The sequence below is a fragment of the Megalops cyprinoides genome, chromosome 3 (assembly GCF_013368585.1).
Source record: "Megalops cyprinoides isolate fMegCyp1 chromosome 3, fMegCyp1.pri, whole genome shotgun sequence".
Taxonomy (NCBI): domain Eukaryota; kingdom Metazoa; phylum Chordata; class Actinopteri; order Elopiformes; family Megalopidae; genus Megalops; species Megalops cyprinoides.
Genome location: NC_050585.1, coordinates 29241072 through 29254543, shown reverse-complemented (window position 1 = coordinate 29254543; position 13472 = coordinate 29241072). Strand labels below are relative to the sequence as shown.

At 39.8% G+C, this 13472-nt stretch overlaps 2 protein-coding genes across 2 annotated transcripts in view; one reads left to right on the top strand and one right to left on the bottom strand.

Moving 5' to 3' along the window:
• Positions 1-2520, top strand: part of rxfp2l (relaxin family peptide receptor 2, like) — a 36768-nt gene extending 34248 nt beyond the window's left edge. The window contains exons 16-18 of the mRNA XM_036523800.1: positions 282-692; positions 1111-1323; positions 2327-2520. Of these exons, the coding sequence (XP_036379693.1) occupies positions 282-692; positions 1111-1323; positions 2327-2520 (818 nt within the window). The remainder of the gene's footprint in view (positions 1-281; positions 693-1110; positions 1324-2326) is intronic.
• A 7314-nt stretch (positions 2521-9834) lies between these two features.
• The window catches only part of stard8 (StAR-related lipid transfer (START) domain containing 8), a 56782-nt gene continuing 53144 nt past the window's right edge, over positions 9835-13472 (bottom strand). The window contains 5 exon segments of the mRNA XM_036523720.1: positions 9835-10721; positions 11377-11553; positions 12049-12266; positions 13116-13316; positions 13319-13336. Of these exon segments, the coding sequence (XP_036379613.1) occupies positions 10604-10721; positions 11377-11553; positions 12049-12266; positions 13116-13316; positions 13319-13336 (732 nt within the window). The 3' untranslated portion in view covers positions 9835-10603.

Below are 13472 nucleotides of genomic sequence, written 5' to 3'. Positions count from 1 at the left end.
GAGAGAAAAGAGTTTAAATTAAACAGTTTCATTTCCCCTCTGAAGTTGTCCTGCAGCCATTACTCATCTAATGCCCTGAGAGAAAGAGCGACAGGCTCGACTTTACTCTTAATGACACCAGATATCGACTTTTTTCACTTAGATGAATATTTCACTGGCCATAAGCTTCAAAGTGATGGAGGAGAGCTGAACACAGGTCTTCGCCTGTGAAGAATGATGAAATATGACACTGCCAATAAAACCCGTGCCTGACTTACTTCTCCACCGAATCCATCCATCAGGTGCGGACTGCTTGATGGGGGTCTATCTGTTCTTCATCGGTGCTTTTGACATAAAGTACTGTGGAGAGTACAACAGGCACGCCCAGCTGTGGATGGAGAGCCTCCAGTGTCAGCTGATTGGCTCTTTGGCCATGCTGTCCACAGAGGTGTCCGTAATGCTGCTGACATACATGACCCTGGAGAAGTACCTGTGCATCGTGTTCCCTTTCCACAACTACCGGGCGGGGAGGAAGCAGACCCTCTTCTCCCTCGTCTCCATCTGGATTGTGGGCTTCATGATCGCGGTCATTCCCTTCTGGGACAAGCACACGTTCGGGAACTACTACGGCAGGAATGGTGTCTGCTTCCCCCTCCATTCAGACCTGATGGAGAAGCCAGGAGCCCGTAACTACTCCACAGGAATATTCCTGGGTAAGAAACACACAGGGCTCAAGCTCTGACACCGGCCCTTTTTAAGATAAAGCCAAGAAAGGAAGTGGATTAATCCACTGTTTTGTTTTTTTCTTGGGAGACATGTAACAGTTGGTAAATTCAATGACTGGCATTATCTGTGTTGTGAAATTGAATATTTTAAGTAATATTTGAAATGATGGAATGGGTCTTGTAAATACATGTTCAGTATTTAGTATGCCATGATAAAATTAAATTCATGGTGAAAAAACAGGAACCAATTTGTAATATAATAGCATTGTTTTGAGTTAAATGTTTAAAAGTACTATGAAAATAAGAATAGGTTACTGTCTTTGCTTCTTGGAACATTTCTTAGATTTGAAAGTTACCTGTATGGGATCTGTTAAAAATGATTTTATCACGTTTTTTCCTCCTTCAGGTCTGAATCTGTTTGCCTTCATCATGATTGTATTCTCCTACACCAGCATGTTCTATTCAGTACGGAAAACTGCCAAAACAGCCAGACAGAGCATCTTTGATCGGGAGGTCACCATCGCCAAGAGATTTTTCTTCATTGTGTTCACTGATGCCATGTGCTGGATACCTATATTTCTGCTAAAAATCCTCTCTCTCCTACAAGTGGAAATCACAGGTAATTATACCTCACTCTCAGATGCTTGACCCTTTCCAGGAAATAAACAAGTCAAGACTTGACTTGTGATTTGCAGTAGTTTTATGTTCAACAGTTTATGTACAACAGTACAGTTTGTATTACTGTGACTTATATTCACACAATAAAAATGTACTTGGCATGGCATTGTGTTGTATTGGTAGTGGTTATACAACTAAAACAAAGTGCACATGACTTCCTATTATATTTCAATTTGAAAATTAAGGCTAAATTTAAAACTACACTGTCGTGTTAACAATATTAGCCATATTTGGCTATGTGTTTGATTCTTTTTTTTCAAAGAGAAAACGGCCAAAGTAGGTGAAAGACTTGCATCGCTTTCAGGACTGGTTTCAACATCAAATGTTATTGATTGCAAATACAAGGATCTTTTGGGAGAAACTGTCACACAAAACAAATTTTATGGCAACAAGGGAAGAACTTTGCCCTCCATTCACTGAACGTCAGTGTTTATAAATCAACAGTAAATTGTACTGTTTGTTTGGTTCAGATTGTTTGGGTTCCTTCTGAAACCTGTGGGGCAAAGACAAAAAAAGAACAGAAGGAACCCCTCCATCATCCCTGTCAGCTCTTGTTTTAGGTTTTATCTGTACATGGAAAGACACATGAACATTATTAAAAAAAAAAATGTGTGGATTCAGCTCTAGTTGTATCTGTAATTTTAAGTATCAATTTATCCTTACACATCCATAGGTGGTACTTAGCTTGGCTGTTTTTTAATTGGCAACTATAAATAATTTGTTTTCACTTTTAATACCCACGCCTTAGGCACTCAGAATTATTATTAGTTATTATCACTTTGCATTTTGCTACCAAGTATCACAATTGATGCTATGATTCATCTTTGATGATCCAAACAAAGCTCTAACGATGTGTTATGATTTTTAACAGATGGGATGAAGAAGTAGGTGCAGTAGGTTAAAAGTGGTTCTATTTTTTTTTTTTCTTTTTCTTCATCTGCCAGGTACGATCATCTTGTGGGTGGTGATCTTCATCCTCCCTATAAACAGTGCCCTAAACCCCATCCTCTACACCATCACCACCAACTCCTTCCAGGAGCAGATCAAGCTGTGCCTGCAGATGAAGTGGCAGCAGGTGGGGCTGAAAGAAACCCCGCGCAGCATCTCCACCATCTACACTCAGACCAACGCTCCCTAGCAGTAGCGCGCCCGGCTCCCTAGCTGCGTCCCTCTCACGTCAGGTGGAGAGGAGGGGGGCCGGGGTGCAGCGGGTGGAGGGGGAGAAGCTGTGAGACAGGATTACTCTCAACTCTCGCATAACTGCTGTCCGATCCCCCCCCCCCCCCCCCAGAACTCGACTGCTGCATGGGCTTAATTGCGGCTCTGTATGCAGGAATGGGATCAGGGATCTTGGCTGGACATGCTTTCAGTTTAAAAAAATGAAGGAGTCAGAGCAACTGGAGAAATGAGGCACCCCTTCTCCAGTATTGTTTTTGGCCCGACACTCGTGTCAGCGGTTCTAGAAACGGCAACGGAGCTCCTGTTGACTTCTGAGGCGAAAGCGTTTCCTGGATGATAGCGGGAAAAATAAATACGTTAATGTGAGTGTCAGTCATCCTGTCACAGTGCTGAGGGACGCGGATGCTTTATGACGAGACACAGGGATTCGCAGGGGTCTGGGAAGGCAAAAGGGGGGACAAAAGGTTTTGCCATTTGCGCGTAATCTTCTGTTGCCATGATTTACAGCTCACGTCAAATTGATCCAATTTAGTGGTTTGAAATTGCCTCTGCACCTTATGAGAAAATGGTATCACCTAAATGTGCAGTACAGGTGTGAAGCTATTGCCTTTTCCCTACACCGCAACGATAAACAGGGACACGCACATACACCAATGGTTACTGCTTGGATGGGATTGTGCCCTGAAAGAGAAATTGGAATTTTCAATCATTCCAGGGGGCAGGCATATTCGAGAATAATGCTAGTAAGCACCTTTTGCGCTGAATTGGAGCAGTCATGAACATAAAGAGAAGCCAATGCGGAAGGCCAGGTTTATTGCTGACCCTGTTGAAATGTTAAACAATAACAGAGAAAAATGAAACAAAATATGTTAAACAATTGCATGTCTGTTGCTTTGTGGTTTCCCCCCTTCTGAGTGGATTTTTATATCCTGCCTCTTTCACCCCCAGGAAAACATTCTCAAACCAGGCTAAACAGGGGCAGAAGATAAAAAATGTTGGAAGACCTCATGTCACTGATTTGATAGCACATTTTTACTCTCCCTCCCTAGCCCCACAGGTGAATAAAAATGTATTCTGTGGTCTAGTTTAAAATAGATAAAATCAGAGACAAAACAAATCATCAGCGCTTTGTTTTCTGAGTTCACCTGCATTCCACCATGGAGGGGGCAAGAGAAAGGGTTAGCATTGATTTAATGATGTGTTTATTCACTGTTGTTATCATTCAGAAACATTAAATCATTTGCATTAATGTTCCCGATGGTAACCTTCAGGTTGTAGGTTATATCTCCAAACATGCTCTAATTTAGCACAAATGATTACAGAGAACAAGCTGTTTCTTGAGCGTTTTTTGAATAGATTGAAGTATTAAATAACTGTTCCATCTTGAACCTCTATATGAGATAGGGAGGAAACAGGACTGTGTGCATATTATGCAGATGAGCTTTTAAAAATTGTCTTTGTAAGTTAGTTTGCTGCTGCCTAAGTGGGGAGCATGTTATCACAATACAATAAACACAAAATACTAAGATATAAAAGCACCTTAAGTAAAAAATGTTTTGAAGGTGTTTCAGATATAAGCTCCTGTGCACTTGCTATGAAAAATGAAAAAAACAGGAGTCTCAAGTCAGTTCAAAGGTTTATTATAGTGATTTTTCTCACTGCAGCACTTTTGAAGATGTTGAAATTAACACAATCCATTTAACACTGTCCATTTAACATTTAACACTGTCAATAGGAATTGCATAATCCAGGGTGCACTAATTGTATTGGAAAATGGATAATATTTCCTCCACAGTTGTGGATATAGTTCTTACATTTTAGCCTTAATCAAAAATTAACCAGCTTGGTTTTGTGTGGTAGCCATCACTGGTCTGCAAATCATGAAATGTGTCAAATCATGTGGCATTTTTATAGTTTCACAAATGTAAATGCACACTGGGCTGAACTATGGACCCGAGTCAGTCAGATTTCTTCCCCTGTTGACCCTCCCCAGTGCAGGGCAGTGCTATGAATTACATTATGTCTAAATACTCATATTTCTTCACTGACATGTATCCTCTTCCTCCTCTACTAGGCAAAGGTAATACACTCCAATGGGGTGGTGCCATATTTCAGTACAAAATATATTTGATGCCGTTTAAAGCATTTTAGTGTTGGGTTGATCTAATAAATTGTTTTCCAGTAAGAAGAGATAACTGTATAAAATTTGGCTGAGGTACCCTTAAGCTTGGACTCCTCCCTAACTCCTGGTTGCTTGCACACAATTGAAAATGATGAAAAACCAAAATACCCATCAACCACTAACCCACCACCTCTTGACAATGCATTCACGAGGGATACATATCATCAGTCAAGCAGCTTTAAAATGTATGCTGTGATCACATCTAAGGCACAGCAGAGGGCAGGACATTGGAATTTAATCATGGAAAGCTATGGACACATTGAAGTTCCATACAAATTGTGTCTGTGGCAATTTTTACTCAACAGCAGCCCCAGTGGTTCATCTGTGATCACTGGTCTGACTAAAGACAAACCACCACATATTTCACACCACTGGTGCCTTAATATATCAAAAGCAGTCCTGAAAAAAAGCATAAAAATATCTGCTGTAAACATTTTCATTACTTGATACTGGGGGAAAGATGGGTTTAATATCAAAAGTGCTCTTTTGGCATTCTTTAAAAGCACCTTGGTCTGTTACATTAATTACCACAGAAAAGCAGATGGCTGTACACATACAGTCATCCCTTAAGCCCTCATTTTAGGATCCCAAGGTTCAGTGATCACAATGAGGTGAAGGGAAATGTGATGGTAATATTGGGGAGAGGACCTTAGACTTATTTTGTATCAACCCTCCACACAGGATGTAGCAATCATGCGCCTGCTAATTATAGTGTTGATCAGCTGTGAAAATCAAAATAAATAACAATACATTTGAGAAAATGAAATTATAGCACGCAACGGAACAGTAAGCTGATACCAGTGTCTGTATTAAGCAGTTCATAAATTGCTGACCAGTATTTTAAAGCATATTTGTGTTTTAATGTCACTGACCACAGTGACAATGTCACTGAGCACATGAAAATTAAATTCAATCAGAAAATAACCGTATGACCACTATCGGCAGAACCACATAATATAAACATCTCGGAAGAAATGTAGTGCAGTCACACCATTCGCTGGTACAGGTGAAGGTCATGGTAGAGTGATGATTATTTTGAGGAATATTGACTTGTATCGTATTGCTTTTTTGGCTTGATATGTGGAGTGATCACTCGCTGATTATGTTTCCATTTTACTAACTGTGTGCTAGGGCATCAAATACGTGTGTTCTACAAATTGCCTGTAACATCTGTCAGCGTGTCTTTTTACTAAGATGTTAAGAGATATCTGTAAGACTTTGCATGTGCTTGATACCGCAAACTGTTAAATTGTTAAATTGATTTCATTGTCAAATACATAGGCCATTACTTTAATAAGGGCACAGTGTGTTTGGTCTGTGCATTTGAATATGAAGGTGGACCTTTTTTTTAAAAAATGAATAGAGGCCTTTTCACAGGAAAAGGTTCACTGAAAGTTCCAGTGAAAAGTTTTAAAATAAAAATACAGATCATTTTCAGTGAGCAGTCCAAGGTACCCTTTAGATACCTGCAGACACATGGAAATGTAATTAAGTTCTCACTCAGTTCCTGTTGTTCCGATTTTTCTCCCTGTTTGAAGCAAAAAGGATTCACTGGTGGCTGGAGCATGAAGCAAAATCCATTCACCTGGAGCGCGTTCCTTATGCAGATAATTATAGAGTAGACGGACAGTCTAATCAGGGCTTTCTGCTTTAATTTCCGGATAAATAAGAGTCATACAAACTCATGGAGGCGAAGTGTTTACTTTGCACACCAACTTGCTGTTAGAAGTCATGTTCTTTCATTCCTCATTGAACTTCACATGCCTGGTCTTACGGCAGCAGTACAGAAATACACTCACATAATGCCTTAGGTGATAATGCCAATATGGTTGACAGCATTTGTCTCTAAATTGAACAGCCTTCTTTCAGAATCAGAATTTGGGTTACAGGTGTCCTGCTTATTACATTTATTCACGTTAGTCTTTTGCTCAGTTGTCCAGTGATACATAAAGGCCACAAATGTTGCCATGCTGAAGAGTCCTCAGTGTTTTGAAAAAATTTATTCAGCAACATCTGTGTAAAACAATACAAGACACGTAATGTTTGAGTAAGTGACTGCACCTACCAACGTACTTGCTGCTTGTTATCAGATCTCATCAAGTGCATTCTAATGTTAATATTCCCAATAGTATGAAAGAAAAATCCTATAAGCGGGAAAAAAGGAAAATGTTAAGGAAGCCTTGCCTGTCTCTTCTGCATTGTCATGTTAATTTGAGGGATGAGGACCGGATCAAATGCACATGCAGAGGGCCATGCACAAAACTCAATGCTGAATGTCTTTGTGTCCTTGATTTCAAAGAACTCCATTCCTTTGAAATTCAACCTTATATTGTGGAATGTGATTGCAATTTTTATGTACAGTACACTCACAGTACCCACGTTCCCTGTATGAAAATGTTTTGCAGTTTATTATGTGATGACTATTATTTTACTCAAGACCCCCTTGTGTATTTTCTCGCTGTATGTGTATATATACACACATGCACAACACAAAAATGTAAAGAATGTACAATTAAAATATTGATGTATTTTCAATAAAATATTTTAAGTATTAAAACATTCTCAAATATTTTTACCATACAGGTATTAAACATAATAGGACTGTGAGCAAGGACATTGCTTTCTGTTACAGCATACAGCACATCAATATCTATTTACAAATTAAAATACCCAAATCCTTTTAATTAATTTGGAAACAGAGTTACAAGTAATAATAAAACAGGTGAATACTAGCAGTTTGGGTTAGTTTTCCTAGACTTAGTCTGTAATTGCTCAGTTTTAAAATTTTTATTTTGTTACTTTATCTGTATTTGTTTTATGTAATGTTTGTTTTATGTTATCTTGACTCTTTAGCAATTATAAAGTTTTGTTATCATGTACATGTACATTTTTGTCCTGTTCATGTCCTTATTACTAATATATGTACTATTGAATTATGCAGTGTAAGTTTAGATTGTCAGATGTGCTTTTTACATTGCACATTTGACAGACAACTCTCTGCAGTATGTTTATGGAGTTACCCTGTTCATTACAAAAAAGTTATAATAGTTAAAATTAGTCAGCTGAGCCCCCTCTTAAATCATAATTAGTCAGCTGTAGTGAAAACAGTAAAGTAACATCTCTGCAAATCCAAAATATTTGCTCAGTGAGAACAGCTTGACAGCTCTTGGCCGAAATGTTTAGCCTTTCAGGTGAAGGCCATAAGTTTCATCCGGCTTGTGCCAAAGAATGTGAAAGGGATTCTAATGACAGGACGTAAGGAGAAGAGCAGAGGAAAAGGATTTAGCCTGCAATGCTCTGGAGTGCACGACCCAGGGGAAGGGTGAAATCTGTATTAATCATGTTTCACCGCAATAGCGGCTTGAATGGTCACTTCCATCAAACACAAAGACACAGGCCGTTCAGTGGAGTACCTGAAAACGATAGGCTTTAGTCCAAAAATCCAAGATAAAAAATAAAATAATTATTGTCTGTAGATATTAAGACCAATAAAATATGCGTATGTAGTTGAACAGTGCACTAGAGACATGAGGAATTACATTAAGAAACCAGTGTCTTAAGTTACATTTAAAATTGTTTAATGACAGACTGTTCACCAAGAAATATTATTTATTTATTATTTATTATTAAGGGGAAACTGTCATTGTCATTTGTTAGTTTTATAAAAAAGAAATGTAACATGTTTTCTCCATTATTAAATTTAATAAATACCAAATACATTATGTTGCTTCAAGGATTCAGTTACAAAATAAGCTCTGAAAGTTTTTTTGAGTTGCAAGGTACTAGCTAAATGAAACCATACAAGGGAGATAAGCAAAGAAATCAAAGAAATAAGGAAACCATGTTTCACAATAAAGACATGAGCTCTGTCTGACGCGTTCAATGAACCATTCTCTGTTCTTTTTTGAAATTTGAAATGGAGAACACATACACACTGCAGCAGAGGTGCTCACCTTATCACTTTATTGATCACTTTGGCAACTGATATTTGTGGGGATTTGGTATCAAAAGGGTGACAGTTCTTTAATATGCAAGACAACCTGAGGTGGAATCTCTCAAGGTTTACGATTTGGAAATGTTCACATTATTCAGACTAACATTATCAATGCAAAGCTATTATAATACATAATGCCCTATGAAGTGAATATGACCACAGTGAAGACAAGAGGTCTCTTGAAGGCCAAGTCAATGCACAGAGACATACATAAAACACTGATTCATGAAATGCAGTACTCCACCCCCCAACACATATACAAATGCATACAGCAAAATTAATTTTATCGTTTGACCAGTTTTATACGTAACAGACAACGTAACAATCTACTTTTGCGTCCTCCTGGCATTACTTCAGTGGTGAAGTCCATCTGCGATAATGCCACAGTGTCTAGCACTCTGATTGGTCAGTGGGAAAAGACAGATTTCTTGGGTTCATCTTAAAACTAAAAATTTCCCATTAAACTGATAAGACGCTCGGCCTAACCTTGTAGCAGCTTCAGCACAGCCCATTGTTATCTTTAAAGACACGGGACAGTAGGATAGTTACGGCTGTCAAACTAGTTGCCTAAGCTATACTTTCAGCGATTAGGAACACAAAAACAAATAAATTAACTGAACTGATTCTTGTTCAAAGACATATTCATGGGGTACAACAAAAATAAATGGATTCTTAAGGGCTTTCTTTTTGTTTTGAGGGGTAACATATAGCTAATAACATATCTCTGGGGTGACGAGCAATGACTAACACTAGACGATTCATGCAAATAAGGAACAAGCAGGGGTTCCACATGCACATTGTCAACAGAGGTGAAACTATTCCACTACCCAACCTACATCACCCATGGATGTGGGACTGTAAACCACTTTCCTTTATTCTTTCAGATACAAGACCTGTTAGTTTAATTTACTGTAGCTACACTGACCTCACCATGGTGACTTTATCAAGTATTAGACTACTCTTATTTACAATGCTAATATATATTATCCCTGTTTGAGCAGTGCAGATTAAATATATAAAAGATTTGTATGTAGTTTGCTAGCAAAAAAAAGTAAGGCAGCAATGACTAGAATAAAAACCTCTCCTGAGTTATTAAAAAACACAACAGTATGCACACACCGAATATTCCACTCATTAGGTTTGTGGCTACATATCTTTACAAACTGTGTAGATATTGTTACAGTACATAGCAGCACAGGAAGGGCACATTCAGTGAAAAATGGCCATTACTTTCAGATAATGGTACACAACACATTTTTCCTTGAAGAGAGCAGTGCTCTTCAGAAGAGCTCAAAACTGTTAGACATGGATTGTTCTCAGGTATTACGTAGCTGTATTTCTCTGCACTGTGACATGCTGTCCGTAAACACATTTCTTCCTCACAGAATACAGTGTCACTGTGATGTAACAGGAGATATGACAAATACACAGAATCAATTTATACCCTTTTGATGAACACATTTTAATCTCCTTGGCTTTTGGGTCAGTTGAATTTTAATCCTCTCATTTTTTATTGTCATTTTCTTTTGGGGGTATGGAACTCCCGTCACTAGAGCCATAAAGGTGCTTTCACTGTTCTTTCTGTCTTGAGGGCAATGTAACATTTTAGACCTTCCTTTCACACAGAAATGAAGATTTCTCTCTAGGACGGATGCTGGCATTCAATGGTTCTTTGATGATTCAAGATCTTGTCTGTTGCACTTTCCATGGGGACACAGTACAGTCAGTTGACCACAAAATTAGACTATGCGCTCAGGGGTCAAACCTAAACTTCCCTATTTTATGAAAGGACATGGAGATGTTAAATTCCGTGCAATTACACCAACCCAGGCTTTTGTTTCTGAGAATCCAGGCAATGGTTTTGTCTCACAGCTTTGTCTCAGGTCCTCGGGCGGTCAGGACTGGGAAGGAGTCTCGTATCCTAGCAACCTCCACTGCGCAGAGATGACCAAAGACTTTGTTGTACCACTCAGGAGAGCGACCCCTGGAAATAACACAGCAAGAGTGCATCACATATCTCATCATTCAGGTTCACTCCAAAAAAATTTAATGAATCATCCTTATATCCTTCTGATAACCTTCTGTTAATATGGCCTGGTGGACAAACTTGGGTCGTGAAGGCCCCCCACATTCCTGTCACATTAAATTAAGTCTCAGCTTTGTAGGGGCTCAAATTACAAAAAAGGAGAGATCCAAAGAGGTGAATAAAGATATAACAAACATCTTTTTGCTATCGAGCATTTCATCACATACGGACATTTTGCTGCTATGACCGATTAGCTAGAAAACACATCTACGAAACACTCGTGCAAGCTTTAAGCATGAGAAAAGCTTAAAGGTGGCAGTGTAGTATAGCGGTGAGGAGCAGGACCCGTAACTGAAAGGTTGCTGGTTTGATTCCCCGCTGGGGCACTACTGTTGTACCATTGGGCAAAGTACTTAACCCAGAATTGTCTTGGTAAATATCCAGCTGTATAAATGGGCAACATGTAAAAAAACTGTAACCTATGTAAGTCGCTATGGATAAGAACATCTGCTAAATACCAATAATGTGACGTCATGTAATGAATATCAACAAGCAGGCGCACAAGAGAAAGGCGCTGACAGAGGCACGGTCACAGGCCTGTCATGACTCTTACCTGAGATCAGCTCTGCAGTAGTGGGTCAGGCGGGACCGCCCCATGCCGCCTGGCTCGATCAGATAGCGCGAGGTTAGGAGCACCGCCCGCAGCCCCGCCTGCAGGATCACCTTATCGTGCTCCACGGAGGAGGACACCAGGACACACGCTCCCCGGGGCAGGTCACTGCTCCACCTCCTGCCCGGGAGAGACAGACAGGCCCCGGTCAAACCCTCTGTTCACTTGCTCAGCTGGGCTAGACTCATACAGTACCAGTCAAATGCTTGGACAAACTTTTCTTTATTTTTACTATTGTCCATATTTTAGAATAAATGCAAAGACATCAAAACTATGAAATAACACAAAAGGAATTATGCAGTGACCAAAAAAGTGTTACAAACAAATCAAAACTCCTATGTTTTAGATTCTGCAAATTAGCCAAAACACATTTTAAAACACAGATTAAAAAAAATTTTGGAAAGAAATTCATACATAGGCATCAATTTCATTATGTATATTTGTCTAAGATGTCTGAATTCATGTTTCATTATCTTATTCATTATCTTCATTATCTTAATCAGATCTGTCTAAACTTTTGACTGGTACTGTACGTGACGCATCAACCACAACCACTTCTCTGCACCATAAACAAATTGGCTTTCTTTGTCTTGGTGGTGGAAAATGCTTCTGTACCTCAGCACAACAAAGTCCCTTCGGGGGTGTGGTGCCATGCTGTCAGTCACGTAGTGATACACCTCGGTGTTGCTCTCCAGGGACTCGATCACCCGGCTGTGGAGCAGGTCGTCATCCCACAGGTGCCGTTCCCTCAGGATTCGGTGCAGGACGGTGGAGGGCAGGGCCTCGACCTCCGCGGTGACCTTCCACAGGCGAATGGGGTGCCCGTCTCCTACCTTCGGTTCAAAGATGGTACACAATACAGAGCGATCCAATCAAATTTTCCAATTTTTAAAAATGAAACACTTCAAAGATGAAATATTAAACCAAAACTTGTCTAAAATGTGCTACTTGCTCTGCTCACCAAAAAAAGGATTCTGGTGCAATATTACAGTTTTTCCCCTCAGTTTAAACTTTCCATCATCGATGGGGCAAACAAGCTAAAGTTGAAGTACCACATAAAATGAAGACTAGGTAAGCCCCATTTTAAATATGGAGGGGAAAGGGAGGACACTGGAATAAATTACACTGCCTGTATTTGGAACTTATTGCCATATTTATGAAACATTGCGCACACAGCAACAACATCTGCATAAAAGCCTGAACTAGGTCAGCTCAATTTCAAGCCCTGGAGGTGGCATGAAACCAGAGAAACAGTTGCTTTTAAAAATTTCCTCTGTGGTTGACATTCATGTCCTGGCCTAATTTCTGTGTGAGACCCCATAAACACAAAATTCTGCCAAGCAGATGCTACATCTCACAAAATTCAAGCAAAATGTCTGTGGTTTTGAAGCCACCACCAGCTGCAAGTGTTAAAATTTGCATCTAGACCATTAACAAACAATTGCAGGTCCTTGGTTTTAACGTTTATCTTCAAAGCCCAAGTGTTCTCAAAAAAAAAAATATATTCACAATCACAGTCACGACCACAAAAGCATAATGTACATAATGTAAATGTACTTCAAATGATAACAAATTCCAACAATATCTAAAGTCAGCGATTCGGATGCTCGCTGGACTCAAGACTTGCTTTTGTTTGCTGTGGTCTCAGTAATAATGTCGACATGTGTGTCCGCATCCTCTACCTTCTTGTAAGAGAGTTCTGTGTTCTCGGGGCTGGCGCACTGTGCCAGCCCCTGCTTCTCTCGGTTGGCGTCTCGTAGGAGGCACTGGATGCTGTCCTCCAGGTAGGCCCGGTAGTCTCCAGGCTCGCCTTTCAGATTACAGCCCAGGCTATGGAGAGGCAAAGGCTGGGCATCGGCAGCCACATAGGAGTTCCGGGACTGGAGCTCATGTCGTGAGGGATCTGTCCCATCCAACAAGTGGACAAAGCATTCAATTTTGAGTAAGATCACATAATCAGAATCCTTTCTTGAGCCATGTTATGAAAACAGAACCTCACAGGGCTCAAACACGAACAGTTTCCTAGTTGCCCGGGGGCA